This window comes from Pleurodeles waltl, chromosome 8 (assembly GCF_031143425.1).
Source record: "Pleurodeles waltl isolate 20211129_DDA chromosome 8, aPleWal1.hap1.20221129, whole genome shotgun sequence".
Classification (NCBI taxonomy): Eukaryota; Metazoa; Chordata; class Amphibia; order Caudata; family Salamandridae; genus Pleurodeles; species Pleurodeles waltl.
The window spans coordinates 1,379,093,867-1,379,119,380 of record NC_090447.1 but is presented as its reverse complement, the minus strand read 5'-3'; the positions used below and the strand labels follow the sequence as shown (position 1 = coordinate 1,379,119,380).

Sequence of the window (25,514 nt, the reverse complement as noted above, 5' to 3'; positions counted from 1 at the left end):
GGGTGATTCAAATGTAAAAATCTCCCTGGGGCAGATGAGGGATGGCATTCAAAGAGCTAAAGAAAGTGCCCTGAATATCCCCAGCCAGGTCTGGGGGAGCCAGAGAGGGGAGGCAGCAGAAAGGCAACTATGGATCCTACTAGATAGTTTTATTCTGACAATTATTATTGGTAGGTGTTCGGGGGATCAGCCGGCTCACTCAACGTTTGACAATGGGAGGGCAACATCCTTGATTGATTATGCAATTATCTCCATAGAGCATTTTGGGGGGTGATGGATCTATCATTAAGGGCTCTTGAAGACAATAAGCCTGTTATCTCGCTGGCCAGGGCGGCTAAGAAACGCATCAGTGGTCTAATAGTTTGTATTTGCACTGTTAGAATAATCGCAGAATAGTGTGGTCTGCCAAATTAAAATACCATATCTTAAATATTTTGAGGGAGCAAGCCAGTTCACCACACAAAATGGAGTCCAGGATTTTGATAAATGTATCATAAGGGTTATGGTGGGCCGTGGGCTGAATAAGGGATGGTTTGGTAAGGCCATGCAGAATCCTGGGATATAATGGGCCAAGACATTGCTTAACAAGAATATTTGAGAGGCATTTATGGAAGGGGGGTCCCCTCAGGGACAGTCAGATTAAACAGCATAGGAAAGATTTTAGGAAACAGATGCTGCATATTAAGTGGAGGGAAAGAGAGAACCTTTGGACACTGGCAATTTATTCGCTGCGTAGCAGCAACCTAAAGAGCTTTTTGAGGGTTTTAATGACACTTTTGGAATAGCTAAACAAACTACAGCTAGCTTAATTTTGGAAGACACCTGAGTCAGCTATATCTCTGACTTGTAGAAAGCCCAAGATAATATGGGAAGGGTTGAGGGTACATAGGTGGTACCTGGGTGACGAGAACCTTTAGACAAGGGCAATTTCTTCGCCGAGTAGCAGCAACCTTAAGAGTTTTTGGAGGGTTTTAATGACACTCTTGGAATACCTAAAAAAATTACAACATGCTTAATTTCGGAAGAAACCTGGGTCAGCTATATCTCAGACTTGTACAAAGCCCATGATGATATGGGAAGGGTTGAGGGTAAATGGGTGATGAGCATGTCTAGCAAGGGTGAGGAGGAGAGTATTTCGCCCCTACAGCCAGTGAGGTTGTAGCAGTGATCAATGGTCTGAAAAGCTCTAGGGCGCAAGGGCCAGATGGTATTCCTTCAGACATCATTAAACTTAATCCTCAGCTGTGGGCACAGTCCTTGATATCTGTGTTTGTGGAAATAATAGAGGGGCATGAAGCTCCTAACTCCTGGAAAGGTAGCATTAAGGTACCTTTGTTTAAAAAGGATGATAGTTCCCTGCCCTCTAAATATCGCATAATTACATTGTTGGATATCCCAAGTAAAATTAATGTAAGGCATTTGCTGGGTTTATTAGAAGATTGGGTGTACTCAGCTAGAATTCTTCCTTTGATCCAAATGGACTTTAGGAATGGGTATTCAACTACGGGTGGTTATGTGGTATTGAAATTGTTGGCTGAAGATTATACCCTTAAAAGGAAGCAGCCACTTTACCTGTTGTATATAGATTTAACAACGGTGTTTTATACTGTGAATAGATCCCTTTTATGGGAAAAAAATGGGTAAATGGAAATGTCCAAGGGGTCTTTTGAAATTGATAGTCCATTTACATTAGGGTTCATGGACTAGAGTTGAGCTCGGGGGCAATGAGGCTTTGTCCAAAAAGATCACTACCCCCAATGGGATGAGGCAAACGTGTATTTTGGTTCCGCTGTTCTTTTCAATCTATATTGCAGATGCTGTGGAAACCTTAACCAAGGTTAGGTGTTTTACCCCTAAGTTATGGACGGAACCGTTTGCAACGTTGTTTTATGCAGATGAGACAGTGCTATTTGACCTAACACCAGTTGGCCTACAGAGGCAATTAGAGGCCTTCTCGCTGTATTGCAAGAGAAACGATCTAAGGATAAATAAAATGAGTTGTGAATACAAAGACCCCCACCATCTTGCAATAAATATAAGATGTAAAATAGGCTCTAATACCCTAGCATTATGAACCTAATCGCTAACCTAAAGAGAGATAGGTGTGATAAACCTAATCTGCCAAGTCAGAAGCGCCCCCAACCCTTGTTACCTTGGAATCAGGTCTCTAGAGCAGACTCCGAGGAGACACAAAGGATGGGTCTGCATCCAACTCTAAAGTTGATAGTACCACAAAACAGGCTAAGGGCGTGATTCAAGTTCACACTTGGATGTCAGCTGCAGTGATACAAACATCAAAAGGTTACCCCAGGGCTCCCATCCCTGCTCTTTATGATTCTCTTATCAGCCCAGTCTCTTTATGATTCTCTTATCAGCCCTGTTACAAGGAAGTGGCCCAGGCTGAATCTAAGAGCATCCTTTGAGTTGTACAGGGGAAGCCTGGTTCTCCCCTCCCCAATGTGTGTCCCACCCAACTTATAGGAATGCACCAATGCAAAAATCTGTCTGGGTGATTCCTCTACCTCCTCAAGCTATCACTATTCAGGCCTGGTCTCCCAAAATGGAACCCAGGGTCCTACCTGAAATGTACCACTTGTAGGCGCACCCAGTGTATGTCGCTCATAGGCATCCATACACCCAGCACATACATCACTTCACAGTGTGTGAATGGTAGGTGTATCTCCGGTGTACTGTACCCATCCTAGGTAAACATGAACCCTGCTTATGCACCCAGCATGCACATATAGCACAGCAATACATCCTTCATGTATTTTACCCTTCTCGCGCATGCATACACCCAGGGTATGCATCCAGTATGCACACACTGCACACCACTACATCATCCATGTATTGTACCATTCATAGGCACACGTACACCCATAACGTGTATTGAACATAAGCACACAACATAGCACTTCATAATCCTTGTACTGAACCCTTCCCAAACAGATATACACCCAGTGCAGACACACCACTCATGTGCTGCACAGCACTACACACCAAACCAATGTAGTCCAAGGGGATGGTTTAAGCACACAACACCTGAACTTTAAAAATGAGTGAGCCGGTAGGCTTCGCTCCAGTGACACAGTTTAAAAAGGACCTTTCCACTCTTACTGATCACTGCACAGTATACTGCCACCTCTGTGCTCATACTGCTTAACTCCTGGTGAAGGCAGTAGCCTTCCACTACTATGAGGGTAGCTCTTTGGGTGCCCCGCCCGGTCCAACAAGGCCACAATCAGTGAGACAGGCCAATGTCATGGCACACACGCCTGATCCATGTGTGCGTATTATAACAAAAATTGGCATCAGGGATCTAGACATCAGTACACTTGGGCACTCAGGGCAGGGGTGCACCTCAATTACCATGCCTTAAGACTTTTCTGTCCCAATACAAGCGTGTTTTGTAGATACCAGAGCAATTCTTTTAGTCAGAGGTAGGCATGGTGCGCTCATTCCTGTAAGGGGGAGGGATGCCATGGGTTGCATTGGATAAATGTTGTCAATTAATACATGATGGAGGAATGAGGATGGCTGACATCTTGTCATATTACTGCCCTGTCCACCTTATTGAGTGAATATTTGATTAATGGAAACCAGAGATAACCCTGCCATGAGGTTAGAGAATACCCTGTTAGAGGAAGTCCTCCTTTCAGAAGATCCTCCACCTGTCACATTCAAGAGAATTGGTTGTACGGGTAAATTGACCAAAGACACTCTGTAGTGGTTGAAAGATAAGAAGAACAAAGCTATGGCCCTGTCTGAATTCCATGTTGGCACCTGGTAGGTACCTCCAGAGAGGGGCACATCTGTGAAGGTGATCATAGAACATTTGTGGACCATCCCAATTCAATAAATACATGCAACTTACGCACACTCTGGTGTCAAACCTTCCAGTCAAGCAGGTAGTCCCTGATGTCAGTCCACTTGAAGCTAAACTCACTATTAAACTAGAGTCTTAAACAGAAAGGGGTGTCAAGCAGTGCTTAATTTGAGCCAGTGGTTGCAAGTGGGGCCTATTGGCACTCATTTTTTGTGGAGTAGCACTTATGTTGTCAATCATGTTTAAGTTGACTGATTATTTTGACTTTGTTACTATAGCTTATGCCAAAGATACACAGATTGTGGTGCCTGTTTCTAGTAATATTGATGATGTTGCAGGCCACTTTAACAGATGTCTGCAAGAAATTGCTAACTGGATGAGTAATAACTGTTTAAAGTTTAATTCTCAAATGACTGAAGTTCGACCTTTTGGGAAAGATCACACATTCTGGAATCGATCCTGGTGGCCTCTCTCTTGGACTTCCTCCTATACAGGTAAAGAAAGTTAGAAATGTAGGGGTCATATTTGATGCAAACTTTCTTTTGTGGAGCAGACTAACAAATTAGTTGTGTCTTGTTTTTATATCATAACAATGCTAAAGAAGGTTTTACCGTTTATTCCTCCTGACTTGCAAAAGTTGGTGGTTATTGCGCTGGTCTCATCTAGACTAGATTATTGTAATGTGGTATATGTTGGTATGAAACAGAGACCCCCTAACCAAGCTTCAAATGTTGCAAAACACTTCCTGTCATTTACTTAAAAAGATTCCAAAATATAAATTTGTAAAGAACGCCTTGATGGAGCATAAGATTCGCTCCCAAAACTCAAAATAACTTTCTCTGCTTTCCTAAGATGTTAAAGACCTGGCTGTTTACGATGCCTGTTTAATATTTGGTGACATATGTTTCGTCAGCTCTCTGGTAAGGTATAAGTGTGAGGTTCTTCCAACTGCTGTTAGCACCAAGATGCCTTTGGGCATTTGTGCGCTCTATAAGTACTTAAATCAAATCAACTCATCAGCCTTTGACCTAGAACAAGAAAGAACAAGAGAGAAAAAGGAATGATGGAAAAACAGTGACAAAGGGAAAAAGCAGGGATGAAACAGAACATGCATGGGAGTGTATGGTGGTTCATGAAAGAAACACGAGGTGTAATAAAAGCTATTTAGCTTTGGCAATTGAAAACCCCAACATTTGGCAGTCTCAGCAGGTGACTTCTGAGAAAAACCTTGGCTCCTGGCACTTTTGCCAAGGGTGTACAGGACCCTGATATTTAACACCCAGACATCTTTATGCCTCTTGGTGTGAAATCAGAAATAGATCTGAGGACCACGATCAAGAAGGAGTGGACTGAGGCTAAGTCCTTCAGAGTACTTTAGTTCTTCCTTTCGGATTCCGGATGAACTTTTACTACTGAGACATGAGAACAAATCTTGCCTCAGAGGGAGTCTTGAAGTCAAGATTTATTAGGGAGAGAGAAATAAATATATCAAACAGCACGACGTTCCAAGTACTGTACTTAAAGGATGTTACAAGTTAACTTGCAGTTTTGTGATCTTATAAAAGAACTTAGTGTATGGCCTCATAAACCTGAAATAGGGGTGTAACGTGAAATGGTCACATAGTATATCCCTCATCCAGTCTGCAATATTTGTCAAGCTGTTCACAGTGTGAGATCAGCCACGAAAAACATTACACATTGCTTTTCAAAAACAAATCAGCTGACAAGCTAAAAATAAATCCGGGAACGTTTTGCAGTGCACTTGTTCACTTCAATCGTCGTTTAAATTTCAACACTGAAATTTTGGACTCTGCAATAGATCCCTTCCACTCCACACGTCTCATCACGCCACTAATGATAAATGCATTAAGAAAATACACGAACCTTCCAAGGGGGCACGATGTACAATGGCTGCATTTTGTAGAAAGATAAAGAAGCACAAAAAAGCTGCACTAACCAAACAAGGAGGCAAGAAACGTGTCATCGACGGCGTTGATGAGAAAAGCCTTGACAATCCTTTGAAAATGGACAAAATGATCACTGACTGAAAGACAAGGAACGAGAAACAACGTCAACATTTTCAAAATGATGTACTTGGATTAAAATTGTGATTAAATAAACACAGGGAGAAACAACAATTAACTGACAGTAAGCAATATTTTAATTTATGTTTTCGAACAATAAAACATAGCTGCAACATGTACGAGTTAAGAAATGCAGACAAGTACTTTTCATTACAATGAACACGGGTCCAGTAAACACAATCATCTGAAAATAAAAGTATTCATTTGACAGATGCATCAGAAAACTGCAGATATGTAGCAAATCAAAACAGGATTTAGACCAAATACAAATATGTGGACATTAGAACAATGTTATCGTGGCTTCTGCTGATCAAACTGCATGATCCTGCCCATGAAAATGTGGCCTGCTAACGAGTGGGGCTTTCCCTCAAAAGATGACGAGGGTAGGAATATCAAATAATTTCACTCAGGATCACACAATGTATCTAAGAAGGCTTACAGTTCTTCTTGGTAGTTGTATGGTAGTGGGCATATCACTTTAAATATATTGTACTGCCCTGCCGCATGATGACGTGCCCTGCGGCATGATGACAATCTCAGGGCCATCAGACAACAATGTAAAGCACAAGAGTGCGATGGAGATTAGCAACTGACATATAGGGGTGCCATTAAGAAATACCATTAATCCATTTGTGGGGGGGCGTGCTTCATATTTCACAACAAAACACTTCAAAAAAAATGTTCTCTATAATTAAATATCTCATGAGTTCACCTGTGCGAGTCAAAACATAGTTGCTTCTACAAAGTTTGGTTCAGATCTTGCTATCTTCTTCTGTGGTATCATTACTGCTATTTAGACTAGTTTCCCTAACCACCCCCTCTGAGACCTTCAACTGTTTGGAGTCTGTGTCTTTTTCTGCCCCTGGTTCTTCTTTAGCCAGGTTTTCACCCATTTCAATTCAAGAACTGCAGTCCCTGCTCACAGCCAATCAGTCTACAAAGGACCCTAGTCCACCTCACACGTTTGTGTCTGTGCTAGCTTCTGAAAGCATATGCCCCCTCACCACCCCAATAACAGAATTTAGCAATCTCCCCCTAAGCTCATCGTTGGTCCCTTCTGCATGGAAACAAACACCAGTGGTTCCCTTCTGAAAAAGGCAGTGTTGGATCCTACACCCCGCCGGCTACTATCAGCCCCATGCCCTTTCCATCTTTTCCTTATAAAAATCCAGGAAAAGTGTGTTAACACCTAGTTGTCTCAGTATCTCGAAATAAACACACTTTTGGATAGATCTCAATCTGAATTCCATTGACAGTATAGCATGGAGACTGTTTTGCTGGCTATCTCTGGAGAACGTCTAGCCTAAGATGGCTAAATCAAGGAGGTTGATATCACTTCATCTGTTGGTGGCATTGGAAATCGTTTTGCATTCCATCTTGCTTAATTGTTCCTCAGTTTTAGCATCCAGCTAGAGTAAACGGGAGCTCAAATGGTTCTGTTCCGGTCTATCAATCAATAGGGAATAAATATCACAAAATCATACTGGTGTGGTTATTCATGACTGAAAGGTCATTGCGGTTTCTAAGTCTTGTTAAATGTCATTGACTAAGGTGAAATGCATTGTTGTAATAAATATTGATGACATTATTGACATATTGATTGACATGCTGATTAGCTATCTCGTCCTAAGGTGTCTTCAATCAGGGTCAAAAGATTAATTGGCCTAAAACGAGTCCCAAAATGAGTAAATTGGTCATAAAGGGACGCGTTAGCACCTAGATGGTGTCCACCCACCCCCACCCTAGGCCACTCCTCTGAGCTATCATTGCCCATAAACACTCTAGGGATGTGTTTGTCTGCAGCCTATCTTTTATGTGTCAGGTTACCTATGACTTCCTTCACACTTCTGAGATCACTTAGAAAGATTCTTCCTCTTCTTTCCTTATTTTCATGATAAAACATAGCCCATACCTTAATCACCTCTCTCTTGGACTACGTAAACTATCTTAATTAGGAGTGCAATAATATCTTCTTCACTATCATCAAGTAACTCAAAATGTGGCTGTTAGACTATTTCTCAATATTCCCTGACACCAGCCAATCACAAGTCATCTTGAGGAGCTTCTAGCTATCTTTGTAAAGCGTTCAATTTTAAAGATCCTGCAATGCCCCATTATTAGCCATGAGAAAAGAGTTGTAATCGTGGCTTCCCTGCTTTAAAGGATTGTGTGATTCTGGATGTGTGATTATCGTAACTATATACAATCATTTCACTATTGAAATATTGAGGAAAAGATTAAAATAATGTTATGGAAAGTGCACAAATAAACTGCAAATACTGCAACGCTTGAAAGTCTGTGTTTATACAAAACAACATTAAATTTCAAGATTACCTGCCTTACACATACACTCCCTTTCTATGTAATCAAGTATCTATAATTTATTACTTCAGTCTTACCATACAAGCGAAAAAAAATCATCACTCTCAACAATGCACTACTCTGTCTCACCCCAAACCTCGATCAATCTCGATCTCCACTCTCTGACTCACCCCAAACTTCACTCTACTACTATGATCTCCAAAATAACCCTATCTAGACTCTTCCCTCCTCTACCCCTCCTGGCTCGCCCCAAACCTCAGCTTACTGCTATGATCTCCCAAACAACCTTACTAATTCTCCCTCATGTATCTCTCCTTTGACCCATCCCAAACCTCATTTTACTACTATGATCTCCCTAATCCATTTCTACAGACTCTTCCCTCCTCCACCTCTCCTTTACTCATCCCAGACCTCATTTTACTACTGTGATCTCCCAATTTACACTTTTTGTATTCTTCCCTCTTCTATCCCTCCATTATTCTATTCAATCCAACTAATAGACTCACATGTCCACAGACAGAAGCAATGAACAATTACATTTTTTGAGCAGGAATGCACAATTTATCCAGAGACGCTACAAATCCACCTCTTGAAATATGATATGGTTATGAACATATCCTTTTATATTCTTGCCATGAAGAATGTTTTCCATGAAAAAGTGAGAGAACTAAAAACCAAAATTTCATTCTGTGACATGGTATGTTAAGTTTTCTGCTTGGAGTGGGGACCATGCGTGACAATAATCTGAGACTAAAATGATGTGACATCTTTTATATTTCAAAACCTCCAATGACATCATCCAACCTCAAGGGTGAAGATGGAAGTTTCTGGAAATCACAAACACACACTGCTAGATCTGCAGCATTCACAAAGTATTAAGATGGCTCAGATATATCTGAAGGCTGTGGCGTTGCTGAAAAACAGTAGGCTAAATCAGGATGTATGGCAGTGGTGGAATAATTTCAGAGCAGACTTTGAATGAAGGCGCGCAAGAAACATCAGCTCCCGTGTGAGCAGTGAATAGAGAAAGGAAGTGAGTGGAAAGACGCAATATAAAGGTAGAGCAATGAAAACATCTCTTTACACACCTCCACTGTTTTCTCAATTGGACCGTGTTCTACTTCTACTCCTGTCTGAAGTCACTACTGAATTCCGCCCTCTGGATATGATAAGGTTTTTTTTTAATATCTCGCTTGGGATTCCAACCTGATTCCAATATACTTTTTCACAATAACCTTTAGACATTTGCAAAAATGGGTTTTCTCATAATGATCTTTGCCCAAAATGAAGTTTCGTCAGCCTTTTTCATCAAGCTGGCTTTTCCATTTTTTGTCTTTGTCATAATGACAAATACCGTCAGAGAGATTTGTTTAGCTAGATGAACCCATGATGATTCCTTACAGAATAAGGTGAATATGGAAGAGGTTTGGAGAGAGAGAACCATAGTGAAGAAATGCTCTATTCTTTCAAGTCAAGACCATATGGTTCATACAGTAAACTGGATTATTGTTTGTTAATCAAGAGATTTGAGACAGATGGCTGGATGTTACCTATCCAGGGAGGATTCTCCCACGACTTTGAAGTCTACTCAGCAAAGGAAGAGACGCTATATACCGACATGGAGACTCTGAGTCAAAATGCTAAAGGAGGCAGATTTCCACACTTATTTGAAGTAGCAATTGCCCCAACATTTCCAAACTAATTGGCATTCAACTACTACGCTTCCCAGAGAATGAGACTCATTGAAAGCTGTGGTGAGGTAGATGTTTGTGAGCAAGAGATGTGGAGTTAAGGCACAGCTGGATAGGGAGATAGGTTTCCTAGAAAATAATACTGCATGTTTTACAACAGGAAATTCTTCTTGTACAATACATAACTAATTTACATGTTTACAGAAAAAGTGTGAACACTTACCTACTGGAATGTTATGTTGTAAAAGCAGAGAATGAAATGCTTGTGATTGGGTTTCATTCTCATCCTCACTATTTTCCTCCTCTTCATCTTCCACTATAAAACTACTAAGACTCCCACGATCATCATCCTCATGCTCACTAGTTTCTTTTGACGTTGAGTCTTCTTCATTCTAAATGAAGAGCAGATTTTCAAATAAATATTCTTTATAAGCAACACAAAATCAAGTCTCTCTCTCTCTCTCTGCCTACCCCCCCCCCCCCCCCCCCCCCCTTGTGCTCTTTTTCATTTCAGGGAAATCCTCGAAAATGAAGCCTTACCTATAGTGTCTGTACTAGCATAAAATGTAAATTTATGTTATCTCAGGATGGTTCTTTATTTTTGCTGCTGATGTCCTGTGTAAGCCATTCACTAGCTCAACAAACAACTGTAATGCTGTGTTACATAAAATGTAATGCATAAATTGTTTCCTTAATTAGTTATGCAAAACCTAACCTATGAAATGCATTAGGAATTAGGTGTCTCTAGAACTACTTTGTTTACCAGAATATTGTTTGGGTTATGTGCTTACAACATTTCTAATCAAGCCTGTTGTGTCTTATCATACCAAGAAATGCATATAGCTTCTGTACCCTGAAACATTATAAAAGCAGTTTTATTTTGGAAAAGAGTCAGTGTTCATGTTGGGCCTTTTTTTAGAGCTGACCCTATGTCACTCTGGTTTTGTGATTTATATTTAGTCTTTCATTGGGCTTCCCTCAGAGGCAGACCTTATCTTGGTCCTCTTGCAGAATTATACTTTAATTACTTTGTTTATGCTAATTTCTGATTGACTTACTGATTTATTTTTTCTTTTTATAATAGTCATTTTGAATAAACCCTTGAGGTTTGAAACTGGAATTGTGTCCCACACAAGTTTATCAACTTTGGACTATGTCTTACACAGATTCGTTAAGCCTAACAAAGACTAAGACAGTTCCAATCTTGCACATTCCCTATCTTAATTAGAGCATCGACAGAAAGGTCACTGGAGCACTGCACACAAGCTTTTACAAGCTAAGTAATCTTCCGCTACAGGCAGTCATGATGTTTATAGTTCTACAATCTTAGAAAATGTGGAAGCAGTAAAAGATGGGGTCACTGTATTGGGGAGAGTTCACTTCCCTCAAGAGTTGATCCTGGATCTCATTGCAGAACGAGAAAGGAGGCTAACTTTACCAATTGCCCACTCCAGTGTCACCCTTGCCCGTGTAAAGGTACAGGCTGTATTCCACTTCTGAAAATCTGGATAATTCCACAGCACCACGGGGACACAGCTGGCATCTAAGGCGCACTACAAATCCTGGCATTTGCACAAGGTACTGAGTTGCCTCACCAGTCAAGTTCAGCACTAAATGTCTATGCCACAATCATCGAAGGACAGGCAACATGTAGCCAGGTAGAATGGCAGTTCTATGCCACTGTCTAGTTCCTTCAGGTGCTCCAAGTTGTTCATTGTACACAAGTGGCACATCTGGCACCCTGGCAGAGTACACACCATTATAGCATTTGACAACGTTAGTATTCCTTCAAATACAATCTGTTGGCAATCACAGAGGCCCCTTTACACTTGTATGCTGCCTTTCTGGGGCTATCCATGTATGCAGTTTATTGAAGGACAAATAGGTCTGCCTACTGAGAACAGAAAACACACACACAGGATATAAATACACACTGGAAACACAAATCATGGTGAGTAGCATCATCTCGCCTACTTAAACCCGGATTCAAATTGTGAAACATTTTTGAAAAAATGTGAATAAAGATTAACGTTAATCTATTTGTTTGTTCATAATGTTTCTGCAGGTGATGATTCACATGGCCTCTTATCCCATCTCCTCACCCCCTTCAGGTATCCAATGGGTACACCCCAAGAGAGTATATTAGCCACTGATTTGAGACATCACAGAGCACACATTATCATGCATTAGATGTCGAGCTCACACTGGGAGGTGCCACTATACTTCCCTTAATTAGTGTACCAAATCACCCTTGCGTGTTGCACATTATCACCATGCAATGGGACATGCACATGGCTCAACACCCAGTACTCTGACCTACTCTAGAACCCTGGAGTGGACCACGGTCTGTATGTATGTAACTAGATTGTGCCATTACACTTCACCTTACCTACATCTCATTGTTTCACATTAGAAAGACTGTGTTGCATTAATGTTTAAAGATGGGTCATATAACTGCCCATTTATACCATCCTGAGACACTATATTCTGCTTTACCCTGTTGCAACTTCCCATCATTGCTAAGATAATCATATACATGGTTGCAATGATGAAACATGCAGTGTGTGAAACCAGTGAGAAAAGTGAGTGATATGCCCTTAACTATTTTTTTTTACTGTTTGTACCATTGCCACCAGTGCATGTGCATGCACAGCTAATCCAAAGTATTTTTCCCTGTGGATGCACAATGGTGAGCGTTTGCAATTGGTTACTTTACCCATAGTGACCTATTAAACCAATGATGACACCTGTCTACAATTCACTTCCTTCCTATAATTGTTTTCAGTGCCTCTGTAACAAATGCAACTTCCAAAGAAATGCTGTAACAGTGGATCAACATCTAATTAACTAACATCTGATTACTGGGCCCTGTTACAGACTTCCTGCGTGAAGAAAACTAGAGCAGGGGTGTAAGAATTCCAGCTTTTCTCAAATGCCATGTCATATTTTCCACTGTTTGCTAGACCCAATATATTTTCTGGCTGTAGAACTGTGTGCACTTTATCCTTGCTAACCAGTAGTAAAGTGTTTGTCCTACCCCTTTAAACATGATTGAATTGCCACATTCTTAAATGGCATATTTAACTTGCTTAGGGGTGTCTAGTATGCAATACAAAGGGTACCCAGGGCCTGGAAGGTAAATGCCACTACTGGACTGTAGCACCTGTTGTGCCATCCACGACGGTGGCTGTGCAAACATAACTCAGGAGTACCCTTGTAGCCTGACAAACAGTGCAAAACATGCCCTGCAACCTATTAAAATAAACCTTTTTTTTTTTTACAAGCAAACAACTTTCTTTTAAATAATATTAACTCACCCCTATGTAGGCCTTGTAGACCAGAAGGCAGGGGCGATGGTATTTAAATTAGGATATGTTGAAATGTCCTGCTAACGTCCTTGCAGTGAATAGCATCCAAAGCCTAATTTAAGTGTGGCAGGACTAGCTGTGCTATGTAGAAAACCAGAGTACAAATTAGAATACTAATACTGTCTCTTGGGAATGGGACAAGCTAGCAAAATAATTAAACAGCTATTTGTAATAGTTATTAAACAATCAATTCAATTGTGAATGGCCAAGGTCTTTTAATACATATTAAGGAAAATGAACTTTTATTAAGGTAATCTTTCCCTGTCTGTCCTCCCTAGAAACAAATTAGTTTTTGCTCTCCTGGTTCTCTCAGTCAGTAATTAGCCTTGAATAGTTTGAATGGTGTGAAATGCCTCCCAGGAGCAAATAATAGGCTGACATGAATGTGCGGAGATGGCTCCTCTGAACCCCACAGAATATGCAGGGTGGGGGCTGTGGGCATCCTTTTTGAGAATACAGTGCCAAATCCTGGTTGAGTGTTAAATCTGCTTGACAGGCCTGCTGAGTTCACATATAACACTTAGGACACACTTGAACTGGAGGAGTACAGGATGCCAAGATGACTGTTGTAGCTTTACTGTGGTTGATAAAGGACTTTGCTTTTGACCTACCAGACATTTTGTCTCTCGGTTTGCTGTGGGTACAGTGGCTAGACTGGTTTTAGTGTTAGATCTGGGAGGAAATAAGGATTACCCTATTACACTCTCCACACACACCCCATGCACTCATAATCCAAGTTTAGTGCAGCTGAAGGGTTTCACCATTTTGAGAATGCCCAAAATGGTAAGGTTGGCCCTGGAAACTTTTACCTCACAGGTTAGGGCACTGCCAGGTGACTTTTCTAGTGCAGGCATAAGTGTTGAACCTCCAGGTACCCACTTCAGGACAATTTCTGAACCTGTGGAGGATCAGAAGAAGACTGGATCTGTTGTCTGTGACCTGCGAGAAGCCCTGAAGGACTGGACTTACTCCCTCTTGCACTCAGGAAAAAGAAGTGGACTCCAAGGATCAGAAGGCTGGATTGATCAAGCTACCGGAATACAATAAGCTACAAAAGGCCTTTTCCTGGAAGTATCCAGCTGACCAGTAGTGACTAGGCCTGGACTGTACCCTTTCTTTTAGTGCCTCCCCTGAGGTCCTGGGGCACTTTAGAAGGGTACTCTGATGGTGGATAGGTATTTAAAGGACTAAGTCAGAAGGTAAAAACTTTAACCACGGCAAACCTGATTCGTGTATCCAACCTGTGTCATCCTCAAACTGCACCTAAATCCTGGCCTACCCAGATCATTGACTATCATTGGCACTTTCTGCATTTTGGTGCTATTTCAACTAAAAACATTAAAGATTTGTATCTTTGATTCCCCATGTTGCATTTTTGTCATTCTGGTGCCATTTTGATTATTACAGTTTACTTCATTTTTCTAATTTGGTCTGGATTTTTATTGTTTTGCATTTTGAACTATTACTGTTTTGGTACTGCATAAATACTTTACACAATGCCTGTCTGCTCTGTGCACTAGCTACCAAGGGTTGAGCTCAGGTAAATTTAGAGACTTTGAGGCTTCACCCTGGCAACGGACAGGATTATTCCTTGAGGTGTGTTATTATTCACCCCAAATAATTATATGATTTCTTACAAGGGGGGAGAGACATTTCTGTTTGAGCTTTATTAGCCCTGTCATTATGAAACACCCCGACAAATGCTCTTCAACAAAAACAGTTTGAAGTCTTTTAGAATTCAACTGAAAATGTAGAGCTTACGTCTGCACTTTATAAATCCATTAACTCATTCGAAGTTCATGTTTGACATAAAGTTGATAGACATCATGCCAGGGGTCAGTCTGAGCTAATTGTCAGGTACTGTTAGCAGTTTACCCATAAACAAATGCACACCAGTATTTAAACTTAATCAGGTAATGATGTGTACATCATTACAACACATGACATAAACCATAAATGAACCTGGTTCTGTAAAAAAAAAAAAAAAAAAAAAAAAAAAAAAAAAATGCAAGTTACTTTTCTTGTTTATTTGATAGGCAAAAGCAGAATGGAGTGCAAGCACAAGACTGATGGGTTTGGGCCAAAAGACAACACTATAGGCATGAAACATATCTATGCTGACATGCCTTGTCCCTTCTCAATCAATCAATTACAACTGCACCATCTGTTTTATGTTTCAAATGCATGGGTTGCGTAAACTTGTCACTACTTGTGACTTTAGAGTCTGGTTCTTACCCAGTCAATGTTGTCACCTGTAGATGTAAGAGGAAAAGACAATTGATCGAAGGTCCAGACCTAATCACAGATGCGTTGCTCAAATAACAGATATTATTAATGGGCAACTCAGTAGTACTTGTTTTTCTTGATCTTTGAAATATGGACAGCTATGCAACACCGGCAGCTAAAACTATGACCTGCAGAATGCCCAAAATTCTCTGCAGCAGACACATGGACCGACTGAGCTATCCACTTGGAATTCAAACCTCTGGAATGCAGGCTGCATAAATGTATTCACTGAACACACTGACAAATTTTACATGCAAACAAAAGTGGTTTACGTCTGCTGCTTATTGGATTAACCTAAAGTAAACTCAAACTTTCAACCAGGTCAATGCCCCTAGAATCACAATCGGGCTGAGCCACTGTCCTTTAGATGCATCGCAGGATGAAATGGTCATCTCGGCTGTGCAAATGTTGACAACTATTATAATGTGTCATCACCGCAATCAAAGTGACAATTTTGATCAGACACTAGCCAATCTAGCAGTAGAGACCTTGCTCTACTGCTGTGGTTTTACTCTATGGGTTCAATTTGTTTTTTCCCTTTTTCTCAAGCAACTAATAATCCAGTATCCAGAAATAACAGATTTTCATGACTCGGAGGCTAACAAAATGCAAAACATCTTTATTGCCCGCTCACAGCAGCAACATTGAAGGAATTAAGAACTTTAATAACATTCCAACAAGGTATATAGTCCACCCACACGCTGCTATCTTCCTTCTTTGTTGCTGCTGCTCACAAGATAAGCACTACTCCTCTGTATTTGCTTTAAGATCCCCTTACCCCGCCTCTTCCTACCTTTTCCTATACATACAGGGAGATTTATTTGTTTATATCATCAGGTTGTAGATTCCTCTCCTTTACTTTTCATTGTAAGTTTTTTAATTATTATTTAGTGTTAATGTTTCCTATATGTGCCTTATTTCCTCTGGTACGAGCCTTTTAATTTATTTTAGCCCCTATTATCATTCTCCATATGATTCTTGTATGTAGGCCCTTTTATTTATGCTTTAGCTCATTCCTTTAACCAGTTTCCTACCTGCGTTTACTTTTAAATGTGGCTTGAGCTCACCGTGCTCAACACAGTGGCCTTGTTCTCTCGCCGTGCCTGTGCTCTGGACTTCCTGCCTTCTTCATGTGAGCCGAAGCGCAGCATTTTTTCTTCACCGGACGGTGCACAGTCTTCTTTTGACCGTGAGCCCTCCGACTTTCTCATTCCTAATGTCAAGGCGGCACTCACCTCTTTGCGCTTTGCCTTAACACTGGGATAACGTGCACCATTGCGCACCATCCAAAAAAAACAACTGGAATGTTTAAAAGCTTGCCTGATATAATGGTTTAAGACCCAGCAAGGGCACCTCTCTCACCTTCAGTGACCCCTCCAGAATTTAACCAAGATGTGCTTTTTCACTTGTTCCTCTCACCTCAGAACGACCTCTTTAATTAGAGGAAAGTGCCTTGGCACCCTTGCCGTTTACATTGAGTGCCATTTTGAATAAATATAACAAGGCTATTGAAATAACTAAAAAGTGAACATCAGAAGAGGCAAAGGTCTCTGGATCCAAGATGGGCACTGTTGACCCCCTAGGAGAGGACATGCTCGACCATCACCTCACCAAACATCTCCAATCTCCCAAATGGACAATGTCTCAGCATGTCGCCGATTACATTACCTTTTGGCTGAGAAGAGAGATTCCCAAGTAGGTCAGGTCTCGTTTACGATCTTAGGGCCAGATGTATGATCACGGCCCATTGCGATTCGGTAATATCGATTTTTAAGAAATCGCTATTACCGACTCGCAAAGGGCCATGTATCACATTTGCGAATTGGTAATAGCGATTTCTTAAAAATCGCAAATGCTATTACCGAATCGCAAATTGCGATACCGGCCCCATTCGCAGCTATGGGCCATTGCCCCCCAATGAACCAGAAATCGCAATTTTGGAAATGCAAAAGGCCAGGGTGCTGGGGGCCTAAGGCCCCCTCTCCTGCACCCCAATTTTTCTTTTTTTTTAACATGTAAGGTACACACATGCCAAAAGGGCATTTGTGCTTTACATGTTAAATTTAAAAATGCAGTTTTACTGCATTTTAAAATTTTGCACCAGGTTACCACCTGGTTGCAGATCATGGTATTTTGCATGTGCAAAATACCATTCTGCGAAAAATCGCAATTTGCGATTTTTTGCAGCATTGCCTTGCGACCTGGATTTTGCGAATCGCAAATTGCGATTCACAAAATCCAGGTCGCAATGCAAAAAATCTCAATTTTTGTGATTTATACTTTGTGGTCTGCGAATGCCTTTCATGCATTGCAGACCACTATTTTGCACTCGCAAACGGCCAATTTTACCGTTTGCGAGTGCAAAATATTTTCATACATCTGGCCCTTAGTGCCCCCCTCCTTCCCTAACTGACAAAATCACAGCTTCTCCCGAGTTAGATAATAAAAATAGTGAAAATTGCAGAAAAGGACTGAAAAAGAGCCTTCAATCTTGCCACGATAGACTCTTGCTAACTGGTCACTTAATTAAGATATTTGAGATGGCCGAACAGGCCTATCTCAATGAAACATCAGTGGGTCCCAAAGAATTGCGCCAGTGGGCCCAAAGAGAAGTTTGCTTATTAGGGAATGCCAACACCGCAATCTATAATGAGAGAAGAAAGAGCATCCTCCTTTGAATCGATCTTAAATTAATAGATTTAGCCACCCAAGAAGGAGGCCCGTCTGCCCAGGGTCTTCTCTTTGGAAATGAGTTCAATAAACATATGACCAAATACGTAGCAGTTTTCAGTTCCATCCAGAAACCCCAGAGAGATTGAAAAAAGTTTTTTCTAGTATACGGTTTTTGGTAGGGCTGGGTGAACGAGGTCAAGCTTCCTCCAGACCCTTCCCGAGATGTGGCAATAGATTTAACCAGTCGGGTTTTGGTCCACGCCAGGGCTTCTACCCTCAGAGACAAAGGACCCGTACCAGGTTTGGCAGAGGAGATCAGAGGCAGAAAGGTTTCTCCGCAGGTAAGAGTTTCCAGAGACCCTTTATTTACCCCTTCAAAAGTCAGAGGAAGATTGGCCCAGATTTGTGGGAATTGTGAACTAGTGACACAGGACCCAGAGGTTTTGGAAACTGTCAAGGGTTAAAGGCTAGTATTTGTAGATCTCCCTGACCAGGTGAGAATGCCTCAAGAAATAAGATTCTCGGACCAGGACCCGGAACTGGTCACCAAGGAGTTCGAAGATTTTTTGGCCAAGGGGGCTATCCAGAAGGTTTCAAGCACAGGCTTCGTCAGCAATATGTTCCTGGTCGGGAAGAAAGACAAAGGGATGAGGCCAGTAACAAATCTGAAAGAACTAAATTAGTGGGTGGTCTATTGCCAACGGAGGGGATATACCTGTTAAGGGAAGTCTTGAGGAAAGGGGACTGGCTAACAAGATTAGACCTCAAAGACACACATTTAACAATCCCAATTTGGCCTACACACCAAAAATTCCTTCAATTTACCTGGAAGGTTGTACTTTGGCAATTTGGCAGTCTACCGTCTGGCCTCTGTTCAGCACCCTGGTGCTTCACAAATGTTCTCCACCCTGTGGTGGCCTGGCTCGGAGCAAGGGGGGTAATTGATTGTCTACTTGGATGATAGCCTAATAATGGCACGGTCCGGGACGAAGTATCTTACCACACAATGAAAGTCCAGTTATTCGAATACCTGGGCTTTATAATAAACTGGGAGAAGTCTTGTCTCATCCTATCTCAGGAGGTGCAGTTCCTAGGTTTTGTGGTAGACAACGTCCAGGGAGAACTCCCTGAAGCTTCCCAGAGAGAAGTTATGGATGTTACACAAGGAGTTGAGGAGATTATTAGTGAAGAAGGAAATTCGGTTAAGGTTGTTAGCAAGGATTTTGGGTCTGTTATCATCCACAATGCAGACAATTTTCCTGGGTCATTTATACTACCGGGCCCTTCAGGGACTTAAAAAGAAATTCTTAGGGAGCAATTGGTCATATTCCTAAATGCTATCCCTAGATCAGGAATCACGACAGGAACGTTTGTGATGGCTCAAAAATACACAGGCATGGAAAGGCAGGGCCATTTCTGGGGAGGAACCAGAAATGATAATAGAATCAGATGGCAGTTTAGACAGATGGGGAGCTAGATATGGGAACTTATCCACTGAGGGATGCTGATAGGATTAAAGGGGGGGAGTTTACACATCAACTTCTTATAATTGCGGGCAGGTTCTTTTGCGATTCGTTCCTTTACGAAAGACATGATGAGATGTTGTGTGATGTTGGTTACTGACAATGTGTCAGCAGTGAGATACATCAACAGGACGAGTGGCCCTCGTTCGAAGGGTCTTGCAGACTCGGCGAAAGATTTTTGGGTGTACTGTTTGAAAAAGCAGAACATATTTCTGGGATAGACAATGGTATAGCAGATTGGTTTTCTCAGAACTTCAAAGACTCCATCAATTGGAAGCTGAACAGAAGGGTACAAATGAATGTTCAGGAAAGGTCGGGTCCCTTCGGGTGGACTATTTTGCGGACAGACTAAACATGCAATTTATGAGGTTCTTCAGCTGGAGGTCGGACCCTCAAGCTTCTGGGGTGGACAACTTTCTACAGTATTGGAGGGGCTTGGCACCCTATGTTTTCCCTCCATTTGCCATGCTTCCACGCACCATACTGCATGTATGCAGATCGAGTGAAACTACCGTAGTACAACACCCATTTGGAGGTCACAGTCCTAGTTTCCACACATGCTGGAGATGACTATGGACTTCCCCATCCTAATTCTTACATCCAGAGATGTGCTTTTGGGACCAGAAGAAGAATTTCATCCTCTCATAGAACAGGGTCTGTTGGTTCTGATGGCTTGTAAGATTTCAGAGACAATGGGAAAACCTTGGGTTTTCGGCAGATGCATTCAGGCTCATATCTCAGTTGTGGGCACCTGGGACAAGGAAAGCTTATTGATTGGCATGGAAAAATGGGTATGTTGGTGTTTTCAATGGAATTGCGATCCCGTTTCAACTATTTTAGTGCAGGTGTTCAACTATCAGAGTTGTTTGCCTCAGGTTTGTTCTATAGGACAGTTAATGATTACAGATCGGCTATAGCTATATTGTTTGGTGGACGGTGTATCTGTTAGTCAAAATCTACTAACTAGAAATAATAAGCGAAGTACACAGGTTTTAAACCCACCTGCTGCAAAATATTCTTTTTTATGGGATGTCAGGGATGTCATACAAGTACTGACAGGATAAGGTGAGAAGTGTAACGTATTGCTAAAGCGTATTTCTTACAAACTAACAGTCTTCCTTTCTTTGGTGTCATTTAGAAGAACTTCAGATGTAAGAGCCTTATATGTCACCAGCAAAGCCTATCAACCTGAGGGAGTGTGTTATTATATTAAAGACTCTTTCAACATCAATTTTCTACCCTTACTTAGTTTCCAATGAAAATCTGTGTGTTGTGAAATGCTTGAAAGAGTACAAGGAAAGAACTGCAAGCTTGAGGCAAAATGTGGCACAGTTGTTGATTTCACATAGGTGGGGCTCATTCCCTTAGGGGTGCTTCAGCCTCTAAGACCTTTGTTTTGGGAGGTGGTTTGCAAGATATCCTGAAAGCTGCAGATTGGTCTAACAAAAGTATGTTTAAAAGTTGCTAGTTCAGGCCTGTTGCTAATGTAACTGATGATATGTTAACAGCACATTAAACCTAAATAATGTTAGCCTCCGTGTCATGACATAAAATGTAGATTTTTCACTCCTTGGTAGGCAGAAAATCTGGATTTTATTAATGCCACTCACCAATGCCCTGCCAGGCATGCAGGAACAATGGAGGGAGACTTCAACAAAACAACTACTGCACACAACACATGCAACACACACTTACCTCGTCCCTCACCCCACAAATTACCAGGTTTCATGGAGGACTCATCAGCTCCTAACTTCTAAACACTACTCAATCCTTGGGACAGCAGGCATAACAATATTTTTATAAATACAATAATCAGGAAGGATCCCTTTGGAAACTCAGCCACCTCGAACAGCTACAGGGCCAGAGCTTTATGGGGTAATTACGAAAATAACTGTTACCCCCCCCAGCACCATAATCTCCTGAAAGAACACAAAAGGGCACATGTGGGTAAAAATGGATACAATTACTGGGAAATCCTGGTGAAATGTCAACAATACAGATACTTGATATGAAGCTGGATGGAAACAGGATCCTGAGAATAAGAATCCTAAATCATTTCATTACCAAGACAGATTTTAAAATATGTTATGTTTTTCATGAGTCCCTTGGTAACACAGGACAACAGGGCAAATGGAATTTTTGGAGGACTTCTCAGAATCCATAATGGAGAAGGATTCTGTGGAGGACTTCAGGAGGTCCAGCCCAATTTTTAGTTGAAAGGAAAACGTGGGAGCTAAGAGGGAATATCAATGACATACTGTGAGTACAAGAAGTGCATCTAATATTTGGAATGTATAAAATATCCCACATAGACAATAACTTAAAGGTATATTAGTTTATCTCCACAGTTTGATGAAACAAGACTAAAGAAAATAATTGGGGCAAATACAGTAATCATTGTTCTTCTCATAAAAATATTATTTTATGCGTGACAGGTAAAGTACACTGTGGCCAATGAAAGAGGACATCAAATGGTTCCCTGCAGCCCAATTTAATTTTTTGTTAACATTAATGTTGATACTAGAAGCTCACCTCTACGTTCCCACTTCTATTTGACTTCAGTGTATTATGTAGTTTTTCAGAAAGTTCTTTGAGCTTTGCTTGACGTTTCTGTCTCCTTGCGTTTGCATTTTCCTTTACTTTTGCCAACCCTTCTTCCCTTTGTTGGATCACAGAAGAGTCACTAAGAATCAGGCTACAATTTTCATCACTATCCCCGTCAGTGCTTTCATCGTCCATGATGCAACGGCGTTTAGAAAATACTTTTCTCACAGGTTCCTCTTCATCAGAACTACTATCTTGATCATACAAAATGGAGGCTACTCGTTTGCGTTTTGCTCTGGGAATGTAATCATCTTCTGCATCTTCTTTTTGAAGAAAGACTTTCCTTGGCTCTTGTTCTTCCTCATAATCTGTACTGCTGCCATCGACATTGACAATCCCATGTCCGTGGTCTTGCCACTGATCTTCTGATGAACTGAAACCCTCCTCCTCACTTGCAAGCACTTGGGAGATGTCCCTCTTAGTACGCTTCCAGTCAACGCGAGATTTCAGTGTTGGCTTTTCAATACTAGTCCTCCTTGTCTTATAGGTTCGGCTCACAGTTTGTGTCGACATTGCATTTCACCTAGTACAAAACAAACAATGTGTTTTTGCAACGTGTAATATATTTTTTCTCCTCTGTAGTACATAAAGCGATGTGATTTCTGTTGGAAGCAAGCTTTAAGGAGTCAGTCTTCTTTTTCGAAAAAATGTCATACAACTAAGCGTACTTATCAAAAGATGTTAAATTACAAACATATTACCATAGATGATGTTAGATTTAATTCATTTGAAGGAAGCTAAAGTTCAACCTGCTTAATTTAGCGAAACATTATAAATGTCTTTTCTTACCGCCTGCAAGTTCAGCATGTTTTACGTGCTGCAATATCACAAAATATGTTCTAGTTTACTGCTTTAACACAGATACTTAAAGTAAACATAATAGTTTCAAAATAAAGTAATGTGTGAATCTTAAATCAGGAAATCTATGTTACAGTAAAACCTGATCACAAACCAAAATGAAGGGAATACAAACAACTCTAGACCATTGTTCTCCATGGCAGGTGAGCATTGGCAGCACATTTACACAATTAAATCAACAGTACAAACGGCTAAGTCATAAATTATCAACTTTAATCAAAATATAATTGTTAGCAACTTGGTAAGGCAAAAGATACACAAACATGTAAATACTGGCAAACAGAACCCATGAGGGGAGAGGTAGAAGTATTAAATAAATCAAAGGCACATTACTTTTTAGTCTGTCTTCCTCGCCACTCTCCTTAACAACTGAGGTTTACTTCATCCCTGACGGGGTTTGCTTAGCCTGGCCATAAAAAATAATGCGAATACCTACTCCTCACCCCTAGGAATTGCTCCTCCCCTTTCCCTCCACTGGCAAAGAAACAGCTCTAGGGCCATTGAAGGAAGTATACTCGCTCTTTATTTTCATAAAGTTAACATTTATTTGTAAGTTGCAGTACACATAACAGAGATACACGAACACCCAACCGGCACGGTCGAATCAATAACGAACTCTCTTTACATTCCATCCCCACGTCACAGCCTACCTCCATATTCCACTACCCCATGTCATAACATTCTCCTGATGTAATTGCATTCTATAAAATACATCACTACACATCCCCTTTTTTTAAACAAAAAAACAAACAAAAAAAATATTCTATTTTAATCACACACAGTTTTCTAATACCTTAGGTTTTCTTAAAACCCCACCGAAAACACTTTTCTTCACTTCACCACATTCCACATTTTTATCCTGTTCACACTCATTCACATCACATTGACATCCACCCATATTTATATGAGTATGACCACATTCCTGAATGCCTATTGCACCAGATCCCCCAACAGGGCTAGATTCTTTGTTACTATTATTTTCACATTGTAACCACCAATATTTGCTATTATTACCTTCAAGCAAATCATCCTGCAAAATATATTGTTTGCAAGGCTTGGCAATAGCAACGAGACTCATGTTAAATACATTACCATCATCCAATAAAACAGTATTTCTCATCACTTTCTTAATTCTTATAGGCTTGCTAAACTTGCTCTCACATTTGACTACTTTCCTTACGGATTTCACTCTCACCCAATCTCCCACATTCAAATGTACTTCCTTAGCACCATATTTATTATCAAAATACCGCTTATTCTTTTCTTGTGAACCCTTTATGCACTTTCTTACATGTTCCTTGCTCCAAAATACTTGTCTACTTCTCTGCATTCACCCTGGATTAATCCTCGAAAATGGAATTCTGCCTCTTATCAAATCAAACGGACTCTGACCTATTGTTTCATGAGGTGTTACTCTGTAAGCTCATAACATTTTCTTTAACTCAGAATCTACATTATTTTTATTCCCATTCTTTGCAATTTGAATGATGCCCTTGAAAACCCTATTTATACGTTCCACTACAGCATTCCCTCTGGGATGATACAAAGCTGTAAACCTTTGTTCTATACCAGTCATTTTGGCAAAAGTTTTCATTTCCTCAGATTTAAATTGAAAACCATTGTCCGTCAACAAAATCTTAGGAAGGCCTTCCCTTAAAAATATTTCCTCTAAAAAATCAATCACTGCCTTTGTATCGATCTTTTGTATCACAGAAAATTAAATCCACCTGGAAAACAAATCCACTAATACCACAATATACTTTGAAGTGACATCATGCCATGCAATAGGACCCATAATATCTAAAGCAACCTCTTCTCATGGTAAATTAGGACAACTTAAAGGATATATTGGTGGATTCAGTGTCTTTTGAGCTTTGTCACTATTATCACACTCCATGCAGTCTCGTACAAATCTTTTGATTTCCACATCGATCTTCGGCCACCAATAGAGTACTTTGATTCCTCTTTTGTACGAGAAATTCCTGAATGACCTTCATGTCCAATAGCAATACGTTTATTTCTAATAGGACAAGGAGGAATAATCTTTCCATCTCTACATACAAAATCACCTTCAATACTCAATTCATCTCTCACTTCCCAAAATGCCCTTAAAATATAATTGCTTTTTACTTTCTTATCATCATTTCAACCAAGAATCACTTTGTTTTTCACTTCTTTCAATACGTCATCCTTCTCATACTCTTTCATCCATTCTTCTTCTTGCAATGAGCTTAAAGTATTACCATCAAACACACCTGCTACACACCAATCATTCCATG

At 40.7% G+C, this 25,514-nt stretch overlaps 1 protein-coding gene across 3 annotated transcripts in view; it reads right to left on the bottom strand.

Annotated features, from left to right (window-relative positions):
- Positions 1–25,514, bottom strand: part of CCDC82 (coiled-coil domain containing 82) — a 141,926-nt gene that overhangs the window by 83,222 nt on the left and 33,190 nt on the right. For all 3 annotated transcript variants that reach the window (XM_069202394.1, XM_069202393.1, XM_069202395.1), the window contains 3 exons: positions 22,306–22,900; positions 10,147–10,315; positions 5,784–5,870 (listed from right to left, as the gene is read on the bottom strand). In XM_069202394.1, coding sequence (XP_069058495.1) covers positions 5,784–5,870; positions 10,147–10,315; positions 22,306–22,890 — 841 coding nt within the window. In that variant the 5' untranslated portion in view covers positions 22,891–22,900. The remainder of the gene's footprint in view (positions 1–5,783; positions 5,871–10,146; positions 10,316–22,305; positions 22,901–25,514) is intronic.